We start from the raw sequence: 15,566 nt of genomic DNA on the forward strand, positions 1-15,566 counted from the left end.
GAACTTTTAGTATTAAGCCTAGTTGATGTTTTGATGTGCATCTCCAACATGTAAATTGCTTACACTTCCTTTTCTAATTTCTTTCTTTGAGATATTATCTGCTTCCTTCATTAATCCGTTTTATTTAGAAACTTTTTCTCTCGTAATCACGATCAAATGTTTATTAATAACCAGGATAGAAAGCCAAAAGTGCACCTTATTAACGAAAAAAAAATGCTAGGAGCCAATGAAAGAATATACATTTGTAGAAACGAAAAGTCAAATATAGTCAAAGTTATATTATTTTTGAAAAAAAAAATTATATATAGAAAAAAACTAGATAATACCGCCGGTAACATGAAATGCACCGAGGAGAAAAAGCTGACGCCTGATACAGTGTATGATAGTTCGAACACTCAGTAAGTGCATTCACTAAATAGCTGCAATGTAGTAGCTATTGTTTTCTCCACTCATCGCTTCAGATATTCAAATTGATATACGTTTATTTGAAAAGAATGTCTTGTCACAGTTGAAACTAACTGCATTCGGTTAGATAGCTCTCAGTTGATTCGATACGAAAGAGTATTCTTTACGTATGAACAATTTTTAAAACGAGGTAAGTTATTGACAAACAAGATGCTGAAAACAAGAATATCAGCAGTTTCATATAAAGTAATCATTTCGTAAGTTCTATGGTAGATACAATGACCTCAGCAAATACAATTTATCATTAAGTCAAATGCTAACTGACGTCTTTCCGACATACCAATTGTTGGGCTATCATATAAACACTGAATTGTCGACGGATTTTCCATTATTTCCCGATCATGACACGGAGCACACGGCGGTGTGACCGGTCGGCAGGGGATGCTCACTCCTCCATGGTACCTGACTCTGATGTTTTGGAGGTCCGTGTTTTCTCTGCTCCCATGGATTTTGTATTGTTTGATTGACTTTTGGACTTGAATACTGTTCGTTATCTACATATATTTCATTTGTGACATCTGAAGTTAAGTTTTGTTACACGCAATGAAATCGTAATTGTGATAAAATTAATTTAAAATTATTTGAGTTCAGTCTTTCAAAATACCTCTTTTTGCTTTATTAATTAAACATTTTTGTTAGATCAAAGGTTAAGTTTCTACATTACTTCTATACAAAATATGAGTTTATAGGGCGCCGAATTGACACTTTGCAGTTTTATCTGGAACAGCATTTAGTACTTATTTCTAAACATTTCTATAAAATTAGCATAAAGTACAATGTACATTTTTGAAAAAAAAAACATCAATAACATACTAAAGTTTCACAGTAAAGCAAATGTAACTCTGTAAGAGGGCATAAACCTTGGGGCCATGGAGATTCCAGAGGTGGGATCAGATTCCTAGTAGTAGAAAGCATCCCCTGTTGACTGTTACGGTTCACACTCTCAGTCAGTTCTATATATACGATATATTCGTAGATCAGGTAGATAAAACATTTTGTAGTCATATTTAGTTTAAGAACAACGGCCAAGTAATTGGTATGAAACAAGTCAGTTAAAACACAACCCAATGATAAATTATAAAAAGGAAACCGTTTCCTAAAACTAAAGAAAAATATATATTAAGGCAGTTATTGGGTCTATGCCCTGACTTAATTCCTAAATCTGTCATTGAAATATAATCAAGTTGGTTTTCTCGATTTTCTCTATGAGATTAAGGTATATCCACTCACCTATGATGTCATAGGTGTTTGCAAAAACTGTTTTTAGTTTAAATTAATACCTGATACAACAATATCTTTTGGAGGAATGTTTTTCAATAGGTGTACTGATAAATATTGGAAAGTAAAAGAGTTTTTAAAATGCATATTTTCTTTATTTAGTCAATTATTCAATCTTTAAAAAATGCTGACAAGGGCAATGACTCCTTCTCAGGTTTGCATTTGCTTTATTGTACTTCTAATGTAAAATAGTTTCCCTGATAATCACAGTTCAAAAGTATCTTAAAAGTAGGAAGTATTTAAGAACATTTAGCTTCAGAATTATGCATTTTAACCAGTTTTAACATATTTTTCCTATTACTGTTTACAAAAAATGTGCGATTTTTTTGTTGACATATACTTCGTTTATTTATGTCTCCCATCTTAAATAATATGCGACCTATATATTTTTTGCAATGATTGAAAAAAAAGAATTATATTATATTACATGAAAATGAATGCAGTGTTTGTACTTTGAACCATTAGAATTGTGAGGGTGGAAAGACTTTAAGCCACTATCTTCGCTCAGAATTGTCGCCAAATAAATTCTATTGCTGAATTAAAAATGGGAAAAAAACCCACCTAACTACCCTTTTTTCCCAACGTATTGATAAATGGATTTTGATAATGATTAGGTTATTTTCCTCTGTAATTTGATTATTTCAGATAATCCTTTTTCATATGTCAAATGCTACACGTGAACATGTAAAGCAAAAATATGAATCAAATTATGAACACAATAATACTCCTGAGTCCTTTATAAAGTTAAGGCAGGTCCATACTTTTACGGATCCGGTTTTAATTTTACACACCAATATAAAATTTGATTATCCTTGTCTATTGAAATAAAATCTTTTTTGATGATTAAAAAAAATGTAACAAGTATATATTTGTTTATGTTAGTGTCACTGTGCACACAAAGCATTTAATGTACATTATTTATAGGAATAACCACTTTGCACTCTGTCCATAAGATCTATATGTAATTTAGTACATACACAGACAGAGAATTCTTAATTGCCGTTATGGACCTAAAGCATTTTAATTTTTTTTTAAAGTGGTTCTTGAGAAGAAGATTTTTTAAAAATGTCATTAATTTTTCACTAACAAACTTACTTGAGATCTATTTATCTTTAATTTTTAGCCTATATCATCTTTTTAAATTTACTTTTTTATAAGTTTTGCGAAGAACGATTGAAAAAAAATAGATATTCCAAAAATGGGGGTATAGGTGTTCAAAAGGCTGTTTTGTAAAATTTTTCTGGTCAACCATAATAAAGTATGTTTTTTTGCTAACCTTAGATATAATTCTAAATAATTGTAAAGAAAAAATAGCATATAAACATACAAGATTTTGAGGAATATTTAAATTAAAGATATTTTTAGCTTTTTCTCTGAAAGATTTTGACAGAATCAACATCAATTTTTTAGTGTTTTCAAATAGAAATTTCAAATATTTTCTTGACAAATGAATATTTATGATTTTCCTTAGTTTTAACCATAATTGGATGGGATTTGGTACATAGCTAAATAGAATATGATGTTACACTTCTATATGTTGAATTTTGGCTGTTGAATTCTTAGAGGTATATACTCCGAGACATGTTGCATGAAAATTAACCTGAAAAGATATGTTTTTTATGGGTGTTTTTGTTAGATTATGACTTATTCAAGATTTTCAAATTGAAAAATAAACAGTTTGACAGAAAATTCTGAAAGTACGGACCTACCTTAAATAAACGAATCATTTATTCCAGGTAAACGAAAATTGATCTTTGCAACCATATTATTGTGAAAGACAATCATTAAAGGCTGAGAAATACAAAGAGTATAATTTTTTGAACTGATTTTAAACATTCCTTATAATTATTTTGTTTTGGACAACACCCTTCAGATATCAAGGCGTTGGGGACTTTTGCCGTCCATATAAAGCAAGGGTTACCCTTTTAAGCGGGGCGCGCCGTCTTCTTACCTCAAAGCACCCAGAATTCCATATTGGATATCAGAGAAAGGACCTTGATGAAAGTAATTTGTTCCCTTTGAAATGAGGATAATAGATGTTTCATTTTTCCAACAGTTTATTTTTCATTTATCAAACAAGCATATCCATTTCAAAGTACAATATTTGGTGCCATACGATACTTTTCACTTAATTTTCCAGCATTTAAGAATTCGGTAGAGAACGTATTGCATGATAAGAGATAGTTTGGGAACCTAATATAATAGCATTTTAATAAATTGCATAATTTTCTATCTCAAAAATTTCAAATGAAATTTTCTTTTAATATAGATAGCAAATTTAAAACATCATCAGTGACTGAAAAAAGTGATACTTAATCCACATATAAAGAAATGGGAGAGTACATTTTAACTCATCGATTTCATAATAAAAGTACACTTTATGATATTTATTTCACATATAATAGTACAAACTCATGATGATTGTTAATTTTCTCTCAGATAAAAAAAAATCTACATTTGACATAAAAATCAAATATAAACAAACAATGGAAGTTTATCAATCATAGATTAAATTGGCATAAAAATTACATATTTATATATAACATATGTACAGAGAATTTTAAAGCATGCATGTACATTACCCGTCTACATTTTATGTATACGGTTTACAAATATTGCACATCATATCAAATATGTGTAACAGTTGATTTTCCTGATATTGTCATATTTATGTTTATGTAATAACAAGCAAATGCATGCACACAATTTATATTCAGAATTTCATTTACGAGACACATTTTTGACAATCAAAATTTAAAGTCAGAGTTTGCATAAGTATATCCCATAGTGAAATTGAGCAATGAATGATGTTCATTTAAAAAAGTATAAAGCGTGTTTTATTTGGTCTTTTAAAACTGCCCATGTATTGTCAATTTAGTCAGAGGATGCTTAGAAAAATAATGCACTGAGAAAGAATTAAATATGTAGAGATCACAAACAGATTCGAGCTGAAGAAAATCCATTAAACGATACAATTTAGAAGCGGAGCAAACACGGACCTCCAATCCATCAGAGGTGGGATCTGGTGTCATGAAAAGACTTTTCAATTTCTTTATTTACTTCTGCTTGAGTTATTTTTGGAGAGACTTTTTCAAATCCACTTTTCCTCACTCAGTAACCTCTCTACTGTATGTTACTTAGTAACATTAAATGTTTAATTTATTTAAAAAGAACGTATGAAATGATGTGATACAATATTGATTGCAAAACGATGATTAATATTATTTAAAAAAAGGTTTTAATTTAGTTTAGAAATGTCTGATATATATACATTTTCAATAAAAACATGAAAACTCAGAAAATTAAATAACAAATAATAATAAATATACAGAATTGACGAAAAATTATTGACATAATCGCCGACTCTTGGAATGAAATTCCTTATATACAAACAAAAGCACATTTCATGAATATTTTTCAACAGGGCAAACCAATATAACTATAACTAAAAAATTAATATTTTATTAACTTTTAGAAGAATATCCATATCTTCAACGTGTTTGCAATATTAATGCTGACATCAACATCAGTTGAAAACTTTCGGTTCCTTCTTGTTGGATAAGTTGGATAATCCACAATGTTGCCTTTAATACATATAAACTGTTTGTGTCTCAATACTGCTATTACCTACTATGGTTTTTTTTCTCAAGTTTTCTGTTTTCTGTAGAAAGGAACATCATCAGAATTAGAAATTATATTTCGTTGACAAACAGATGTTAGTGAATATAATTATAAATTGCTGAATAATATTCTATGTTGTAATTCTTTTTTACAAAAATGTAAATAAAGAGAAAATGCAAAATGTGAGTTTTGTGGAAATGAAAATAAAGATATCAAGCATCTTATTTTTGATCGGGATAATGTAAAACGTGTATGGAAAAAGTTGAATATTGTTATGAACTATGTTTTGCAATGGAAAGATACCGTTATAGGATTCTACTTGGAAATAAATTCAAGAATTCTCTTTTATAATATAATACTATAATATCATATTTGGCACATAAAATATATAAATTTGAAATGAAAAGCAGAATAGAAAATATTATACAAGAGAAGTCCATGTTAGAGAAATTCATTAGAGGTTCATTAGAAAAAGATATAGAATTCATGTTAAAATTTTCAAAAAATGTTTAAAGTCCCAGTTAAACTTCTAACAAATTTGTTATAATAAACTTATGGTTTGTTATGTTTGCTTTTATAGTGCTGGTTATCCTAAATACCAGGGTTAACTGGCAATTGCACTAGTCAAATTCTACCGCAATTTATTAAGAATACAAAAATATGTACCTTTTTCTTATCTTATTTTTTCTTTTTCGGCCTTTTCGACATCTTTTACCCCTCGATTTTCTACATTTTCTTCCTTTTCTCCTGTCCCATTTCTAGTGAAAAGTGAATGTCATTATGTCATTGATACTTTATTTTAATATTTAATTGAATCGTGTGCATCATTTCTGGACCAAATATACATAAAAAACTGGACCAAATACACATAAAAAACAACACAAACCTTAATTCTTTTTACCCATCGCTTTTGCCATTTCGCAGCCAGACAGTTATCCAAGAACAAAAACCTTTGCGTAACAGTGTCTTCATATCCAATGAGCAGATATGTACGATCTCTGACCAGCCTTGGGCAGACACACGTGGAATTGGTCCATAGATCGACTGTAGTATTCACCTTGATGTGGACTTTGCTCTCCTTCAGTACTTTCAGGACTTCGATTCTAGTGACAGTGTTAGCATTGTTGATGACACCTTGTTGTTTGATTTTCCCTTGAATTGCTAAAAGAAAACAATAATACAGATAAAAATGTGAAAAGTTTTGTTAGGCAGGAAAAATATACATGTATGTGCATTTTGATATTGAAATATAATCATTATATGCACAGTGGGGTAAGTACTAAAGCAGTAAGATCAAAAGAAAAGTAAGACCTCCTCAGCCGCATAATCTTGAAGATTTTAAAACAATTGATAGTTGGTGGCTAGACTTTAAAGCTTATTTGTCAATTTTTCGCTAAAACTCTTGAATTTAAATCCCTAGTGTTAAAATCATATTGATGATTATTTCCCAGGTCTCTCAAGGGGTCGCGTTCACACGAGCATTGGGATTCCACTAAATTCCCTCTGATTTTATCGTGGGGAGAAAACATTGCGTATCTCTAATCATTATTGATCATTGGTTCATAATGTCTTTTCAGAAAAGGGAAAGCGGTTTAAGGACAATGTTGATGTTAAATATTTGTGTGACTTGGCTAAACTCAAATACATCAAAAATGTGAATTAGAGAAAGAGCCATTGTGACTGTAAACCTTATTTTGACATTTTTCATTATGAGAATAAAAAAACATTACCTTTTAAATCCGGCAGGTATTTGAGAATTGCCTTTGATATGCATCTTATTTTGTCATGTGAGGCATGTTTATTAAAATACATGCTATCGCATTTATGTTATATTAAATGACCTTAAACAGATTAAGATGTTTTCTTACAAATTTTCTATCAATAGAAAGTAAAATTTGAAAGTCATTTTTACTTGGCTTCAATATATATATCAATGGTTCTAAAATTGTCTAAAATTATTGTTTCATTTACATAAGAAAAATACCATACATGAATATGCTAAACTTACCAAAATGAAAGCGCCCTTGTTTGAATTTCTTCCGTTTTGGTTTCGATGCTTTACGATTACATCTGCAAACTGAAATCGCAAGGAAGACGTTTAATTTTATTATAAGGGCACTAGTAATTATGGTAAAGGTATCAACACCATTTAATAATTTTTGTTGTCTAACGTCAACTTTTTTAAAGAAAATGAATAATACTTGATTGTGAATCTTTATTTTTTATTATAAGCTTACTGATTATCATGTACAAGTATTATTATCTATATCTTGATCTCTTATACAAGGAGAAGGAGTGCGTAGACTTTGCCTGTTGCCCAATCCTTACCGGATTATTCAATTAATAAATAAAAAGAATAAAAAAATTAAAGGATTCTTACAATGAAAGTTTGGATGCATATTTTATATGAATATTTCATACTAGATATAGAAATCATACTAGAATCAGGGAAATTAAGTATTAAGTCTTTAGAATGAATTAAGTTTACAACATTTATAGTCATTTTCACTTTTTTGTTTTGTGTTTTGACATTGTTGGATCCACATTTTCTCTGTACATATATACCATATATAAATCCTACCTTTTGGTCCAATCCCAGTGGGCGGGCGAGGATTCTGTATATCAGGATTAGCTCTGTCTACATAAAAAGGAATATTAATTAATTTACAATCTTATCTACTTTTACTTTCAACGCAGAATCAATGAAACATGAAAGCAAAACATTCGAAAGAAGAAAAGGGATGAAAGCAGATTCCGCTGTTAAACAAATATATTTTGGGCTATCTGTGTCTTCAAAGAAATACATTGCTGTGATGTGTTCGCAGAGAATGATTATTTGTAATGAATTCCACTGAACTTTCAAAATATTAAAGGGGTCGGTAAAAACTATTTGTTTTACAGGTATCGAATATACCTCGGCTAAAGCTTAAGTTTTGAAGTTTGTAATTTAAAAAGATGCCGCATATATCTTTATCAAAGGAAAAGGATAATGATGAAAAGGGAACAAATCTAAATTTCTCTTTTCCACAATTTTGTTGAAATTTTTGCTCAGTTGGGTTCCAAATTACGACAGATATATTTCAAAGGCACAGGAAGATATCAAGTGATATGAATGCAAAAATTGATGCTCAAAGCAGCATGAACTTGGGTGTAAGATTAATAATAATAAGTTCTGGAGAACAAGTGTCGCAACAGTTTTAGGAAAGATGAAACGATATCTGTTTTTAAAGATTATATAGAGTTCGAAGATTATTTAGTTTCTAACTAAATCTTTTCTAACGGAAGATTGCAAGATATGAAGTTTAAGTGACATCTAAGGCAGAAGTTTATGTGGACAAATACTTTTAGCTGAAATATGCATGGAATATAAGCAAGGCATTAAACTTGTAAAGTGGCATAATTAGTCACTTTGGTGCTCTTAATAACGGGGTATCGAGATAATCATCAGGTTAAGCATGAAGGAAACATTGGGTCGTTAAAACTCAATGACAGCCCCAGCGAAGAAAATAAACCCCATAAGTCTTAAAAACCTCAGAGAGAATTCTTTAAAGTGTGAACGAATGAAATTGATAGGAGTGAAAATTTGAACTTCAAAGATACCCCGAATTTATTCCCCCGCAACAATGGGAAGGCACAGAAACGAACCCGATGGGGACTAAATTGTTGATCGGATGGCGCACGAAGACTGTCGGTTCTAAAAACTTCAGAGGAACGGTCAATATTTAGACAGGCGCAGTGTTTGAGGTCGTCAAGAGAGATTGATGTCCGTCCTAGTGTTTTATTTGGAGTGACTCTATCGATAATGTAGGCTTCAATCAAGGGATTATCAGTTTTATGGAATATTTAATAACTGCGATCAAAGGCCCGATTAAAACACTTCTCACATACACAAACAGGCATGGTTTTAACTTTTAGTCGTTTTTCTTTTGCAGCCGTTGACATTCTATTTGACGGACAAATATATGAAGTCATAAAGTAAATATTTGGAAAGAAATGATGTTAAAAATGTTAGTTAGATTAAGGTAATTGAATGTATAGGTTGGAAGGATTGAAATATAAGTACTTAAGATTGTTTAACAAAATAAGATATTTATACAGATACATAATCTCCAATATTCGATGGAAGAAAACATGACAACTGCTATTATTGAAGGAAAATTATGAAAAACATATATCTGTATTAACCAGACTGCATATTTCCATGATCTATGGAATGATTTAGGGAAATAAGCAATGGATTGAATTGTCTTATTAACTGTTTTATTGAATTAATTATACTCACTTCCGGTCCCGTTACTTGTGATTTTGGTAGATTGAACAATAGCTGCTGGAGAAACACACACTCCCCGATCATATCGCGGAAGACGTGAACAGTCTAAATATTCCGGCCACGAAATATTGTGATAATTTACAATTCGCTCACACCCTGCACGTGCGCGCTCACACACGCTCCTGCACGGAGGAATAGGTGCATGTTGAAAGTTAACAGTACAAATTGGTGCATACATGGCACATAGAAAAAACAAAATGACGTCACTACAATTTTTGTCTACTAGCTGCTGAAACTGTTCTATGGCGAGTTTAGCGTTTTCTTGAGAACTGTGATGTAATAAATTGGGCATACGAGTCATATTGTACGGCATGTGTTGACACATGGGTATCTCTATGGGTTCACAGGTATCTGTTGAACGACTGTTAAATTTATAACACAGGGTAGGAGTTAAAATACTCAGCAACCACACCTTCCAACACATTCCAATTTTTTCTTTATTTTTCTTCATTTTTGAAAAATAAAAAAAGATATATTTTCCCCAAATTAAAATAAAGATGATCCAAAATTACATCTTCCTCTGAGAATTTGTAGACTCATGTATGAAATATATGTCCCGGTCAAATAGCGTTCTGGCTTTGGATCAGCGACACATGATGTTTAAATACTCCGAAACCAAGCGTGCATGGTATATTCAATCAAATGAAATGTAATGGAACTTTAATTAAAGGGCTGCACTTAAATTATAGAAGTTGGTTGTTCGTAGCCGTCAGTTTATTGTAAATTATGACTACACAATGCAATCAGGTAAGGAAAAAATCAGGGGGCGGTGCTAACTACCTTTGGCGTGTTATCTTCCAGTCGCTCACTTTTACAACAAATGAGAAATTCGTGTTATCACAAAAATATCAGCGAATAAACAAAACACGAAGAGAAAAGAAGTTTATTTTAACCTAGATAATATTAATAAAAAAAATTATCTATTATATATCTCAAAATAAACTGTTTTAAAAAGCAAGGGAAATCAAATATATACATTTATTGAATATAGTATATTGCATTTATGTTTTTCAATACCGGTATATGTTTAAAATTCCTTTGTAATTTAGATAGTTAAGACCGTGATATATTGAGTCAAAAAATTAAAAGAAAATTCATAAAAACTTGTATTGAGGAATTTGAGATTTTGACAATATTCTTTTAATATTTCTTTTCTTTATAAAATTATCATATATGATCTCTTCATCAATTTTCCTCATCATTTTATATCTCCATAGCATTCTCCAAAAAACGTGTACTAGTTTCTACAATAAATACTTTATTTTCTTTTTCAGAAAACACATGACTTGTTTTACTCTTATTTGAACGTTGTCGAGGTATGTAGTGAAACTTTATAAACCAGAAAAATAGAAAATTTAAAATAAACACTATATATATATATAAAGACGAAACTTTGTTTTACAGCTTTACAACGAATAAATTAAATTTTCTTAATCTGTTCAAAAAATTCTGAATCACGAGCCTTTATCATCTTTCAAAGTATTTCCGACATAAACAAAAATTAACTTGATTACCTTTTGAACGATTGTTGGCGTGCTATGTACATTAAGAAAAAACGTGCATTAAAACACGTGAAATATTCATTTGAAGAATTTCAGTTTTCTTTTAAAAATAGAAGATAATGTTCTGGGTTATTTTTTCTGTTATGAACAAAAGTTATGAAAGAATTATGTGTTTTCTGAACTGTCGATTGAAATTTAGAACTTACTAAATAAATAGATAAATTTGGAAAACGAGAACAATTTTTGAAAGGTCAGGTGAAAGTGGTGCTGAAGATATTAACAAGATCATTGTAGGAGATGGAGAACTAAATGTAATAGTGCATAGTGATTATGAATATATGACCTATTTTGACTTAAAGATTTTCAATGGTAAAACAAGAACACAATCCTTGAATAACTGTCACTTCAGAAAAACTATAACTTTTAAAGCCTTTCCTGGCTTGATCAAAATGAAAATTTTTATTCAGAAAAATACGTAGCAGTTATGAACAAAATCCAGCCAAAAAAAAAAAAAAAAAAAAAAAAAAAAAAAAGAAAACAACAGTAGGTGTGAAAATTTTCTCACAGATAAATTTCCATTCATATACATTTAAAGCTCACCTAGCAGTATTTACCATGTGCAGTGCGGCCACAATTTTTGGTCCTTTTGTAAGCCCTTCCTTTGAAGTCTCCTAAACATTTACTGCTTTATTCAAACCCAGCTCCGAAACCGCGCGATTGAATGTCATCTTTCTTCACCTGCAGTATCCATAATGGACCTAATTTTACCCTCAGCAGGATCCCTACAGTGTTGAGTTTAAGGGATAATTGGGGATACCCGCAAAGTATCAACTTGGGCTGTAGATTACACACAGGTATTTAAGTCGCACTTGAAAAACATGAATGAAGTATACAAATGATCCGAGTTGAACCCAGTACATCGGGAGCAGTCTGTATATATCTTTCTCCTATCAAGAAATATTTCATTTAATGGAGCAAGTGTTTTGTTCGTTCATACAAGAACTGAGAAAAATATAATGCACTTTTTTTTTATTTCATTTAAATTTCTAAAAGTTTAATTGAAATCATAATGTAATTTATTACAAAAAGACAAAAGCTGTGTTTAGCCAAAATCTGTTTAATACAAATTGTGTACAAAAAATTAAACCAAACTAGTCTTCAAATATTGAAAAATTAACGAAAAATAAAATTTCACTTTGTATTTTAGCAACAAACTATTCAATTTATTGTAAATTTTCATGATAAAGTATCTTATTATTTGTTTCCCTTTAAGAAATTATAATGATATATAATGGAGTTAAAAAAAATATCCCTTTTTGAGAGTAAACTTTGTGAAAGACCATGTTTGGACTTAATAACCATGATAGAGTGATTAAACCATCCAGGTTGGAATGCAAGATCTGACGTACATTAACAAAAGAGCGATAACTAAAACGCACAATTCTTGTATTTAGCAATTCTTTAAGTAGTCTTTCCTTTATACAGGTTACTTTATCATATATATCTTTTCCAAATTACGACTATACATTATGTTAATTACAATTATATAAATTTAATGTATATTTGACATGCTACATATTTTTTTAAAATCTGAGTTGCACAACAAATAGTTGACAGAGCGGCAAAAGATTCGGCGGTAAAACATATTTTTGCCTTGTGCAGTTTTTGGTAAATAGATCATTAGAATGGCATGTGAAACTCATAAGATTATTGTATCATATTGCATTAAGATATGACAAGCTTATAAATCAAAATCACATAATTTGAAATTGGCCAATGTTATCTATGTAGTGAGTATTAAATTAATGAAAAATTATAAGCATTTATAATGAATTAAAATCATGAAGTAAGGTTATCAATTCAAGAAATGTAGATATCAATCTTGATGTGATAACTCATTAAAAAAATTGTTTAAAATGAAACAGTTATGTTTGCAGCCCTTTTCTGATTTATGAAAAAAATGTCAAAATACATCTTCGATATTAGTTTTAGCAGATAAAAGATACCACAGAGTCTGACACATTTGTTGCATATTTGGATATTTTACATGAAAAAGACGTTTATGGTAATCTAACAACTAAGCTCTATGGTAAACGTGATAACTTTTACTTTTTAGTAGTCAACTTCCCTTACTTATGCATCAATATACCTTCATCACTGGCATACGGAGTTTATATATCTCATTTGATTCGATGCGCAAGAGCATGCTCTACGTATGAACAACTCCTAAAACGAGGCAAATTATTGGCAAACAAGTTGATGAAACAAGAATATCAACAGTCTCGTTTAAATTCATCATTTCGTAAATTCTATGGTCGATACAATGACATTGTCAGCAAATACAATTTATCATTGGGTCAAATGCTGACTGACGTTTTTCATACTAATTATATGCTAATTGTTAGTCCATTATTAATACACTGAACTGACGACGGATTTTTTCCCCGTTATTTCCCGATCATGAGAAGGAGCACACGGCGGTTGCTCACTCCTCACTTGATACCACCTCTGATGTTTTGGAGGTCTGTGTTTGCTCTTCTCCCAATTTCTATGGTTTAGCCTAATGGATTTTTGATCTTGAATACTGTTCGTTATCTCCATACGTTTCACTTGTATAAATACCAATCTATGGTTTTCTTATAAACCTTATCAAACAATGAAATAAATTGTCCATTTCACTTATAAATTGACGTATAATCTAATTAAAAGACAAAAAAGCCCGTTATATATGAGCAGTTTTATTAATTCAACATCATGAATATTTTTTCCTTTGAATAGTTAAAAAAGTAATATTTTCAAATTTTCAATAAGTGAAAATGAAAAAAATTAAAGAAGGTATGATTTTGGCTTTATTGTGTTCTAAAAATTTTATGTTTTCAAAAAGTTCTTAAACTTGTGTATTATTAGTTGAGGTTTTTTACTGTGAAAGATCGGGAAAGAATATGACATGAAAAAGTACCATTCTGGAAATATGATGTCATTAATTTGCTGCATTTCTCTATTTCAGACAGAAAAACACAGGCACTTGTTTCGTATACGGGATACCCCCTACTTACATTTACCACGAGGTACCTAACTCAATTTCAGGCACCCCCGCTCCAAGTTCGTATTTTGTGAATATACATGAATTAATCATTAATCTACTTTAAAATTACATCGTTCGCTTCTAAAGACTCTATTCTATTCAAAAATTACCGGTACCTCGATAGAAAGTAAGACAAAGTTACAGACTACTAATTTTACCCCTATTTCATTGACCTCTCAAGTAGTTCTAGTTTAAAAATAGAGGGTTTTTTTAAAAATTCTTTGGGGTGTTTAGGGGGTGGAATGATGTTATTTTTGGGCATAGCTGGAAAGGAGAGGGTTTGTAAAATATAAAATTGATAATATGTGAAATTTTGCACTTATGCACGTAGTACAAAGGATGTAAAGAGGCCAAGATTTACCCTTTCCCCGAGGAGAAAGTGAAAAAAACAGGGTAGGGGTTATTTGCGATTCCTTAGCAAGAACTTCATGCGATGAATTTTCCCGAGAGTCCGAAAAATTTTTGGACTTGGATTCTTCTTACTCTGTGCCAAGCTACAGGTGAGTTGAGCTGGTGTAATTTTTTAAATCATTTTTTATATATGAAGGAATGTATAGCAAAACAATTGGTAGTCTTTATCCACAACTTATAAGATACATCTATTTCCTATTGGAGTTATGGATGTAGGATAAGACCAGAGGCTTCCGAGTATTCCAATCCGAGGTCTCTGGTTGAATCCTTAAACTGTAACCCCAACCTGAACTAGAAGTAACCTCAAGGAAAGTCTTAAAATCAACTGGAGGAATTAATACGTAGTTTATAATAAAGAAACTCGATCAGAGATCTAGCTAGACTTCTAAAACGTTGTTATTGACAAGTAAAAAGTCCCTTGAAGCGAACGATGTCATTTTAAAGTAGGTTAATGATTGATTTATTAACAAAATACGAGTTTGAAGTGGGAGTGCCTGAAAATGAGTTAGGTAACTTGTGGTAAATATAAGTAGGGGTATCCCGAATACGAAACAAGTACCTGTGCAGAAAAAAGCCTCAAAATGACCCATTTCAAGGGGAATTTTCCTTAAAAAAAATAGTGTCCACAGCCGTCGCCCACTTTAATATATGTATATCTTGTGCAAAATACAATTACAATGAAAAATCACATATCTCAAAATCTTTGTAGGCGATGCCTGTGTACAATATTTTCTGAAAGTAAATTCCATTGAAAATCGGTGTCTTCTACAACATTTTAAGAAAATAGGGAAAATGCACATGTTTATTACGTCACAATAAGCATTTAGAAATGCATGTGAGAAAAATAATTTGTATAATTTTTATGCATGGAATT

The 15,566-nt window shown here is 30.7% G+C and overlaps 1 protein-coding gene across 1 annotated transcript; it reads right to left on the bottom strand.

The window, feature by feature from the left end:
- Positions 1 to 3,782: 3,782 nt before the first annotated feature.
- LOC134256276 (secreted frizzled-related protein 3-like) lies at positions 3,783 to 10,426 on the bottom strand. The gene is made up of 6 exons (XM_062738932.1): positions 9,647 to 10,426; positions 7,946 to 8,002; positions 7,373 to 7,441; positions 6,251 to 6,525; positions 6,031 to 6,122; positions 3,783 to 5,404 (listed from the first exon to the last, which is right to left on the bottom strand). Exons 1-6 carry the CDS (start codon positions 10,143 to 10,145, stop codon positions 5,389 to 5,391), a joined length of 1,008 nt encoding a protein of 335 aa, XP_062594916.1. The 5' UTR covers positions 10,146 to 10,426; the 3' UTR covers positions 3,783 to 5,388.
- Positions 10,427 to 15,566: the final 5,140 nt, after the last annotated feature.

This window comes from Saccostrea cucullata, unplaced genomic scaffold, assembly GCF_032062105.1.
Source record: "Saccostrea cucullata isolate Sc308-1 unplaced genomic scaffold, CSIRO_AGI_Scuc_v1 ctg910, whole genome shotgun sequence".
Lineage (NCBI taxonomy): Eukaryota > Metazoa > Mollusca > Bivalvia > Ostreida > Ostreidae > Saccostrea > Saccostrea cuccullata.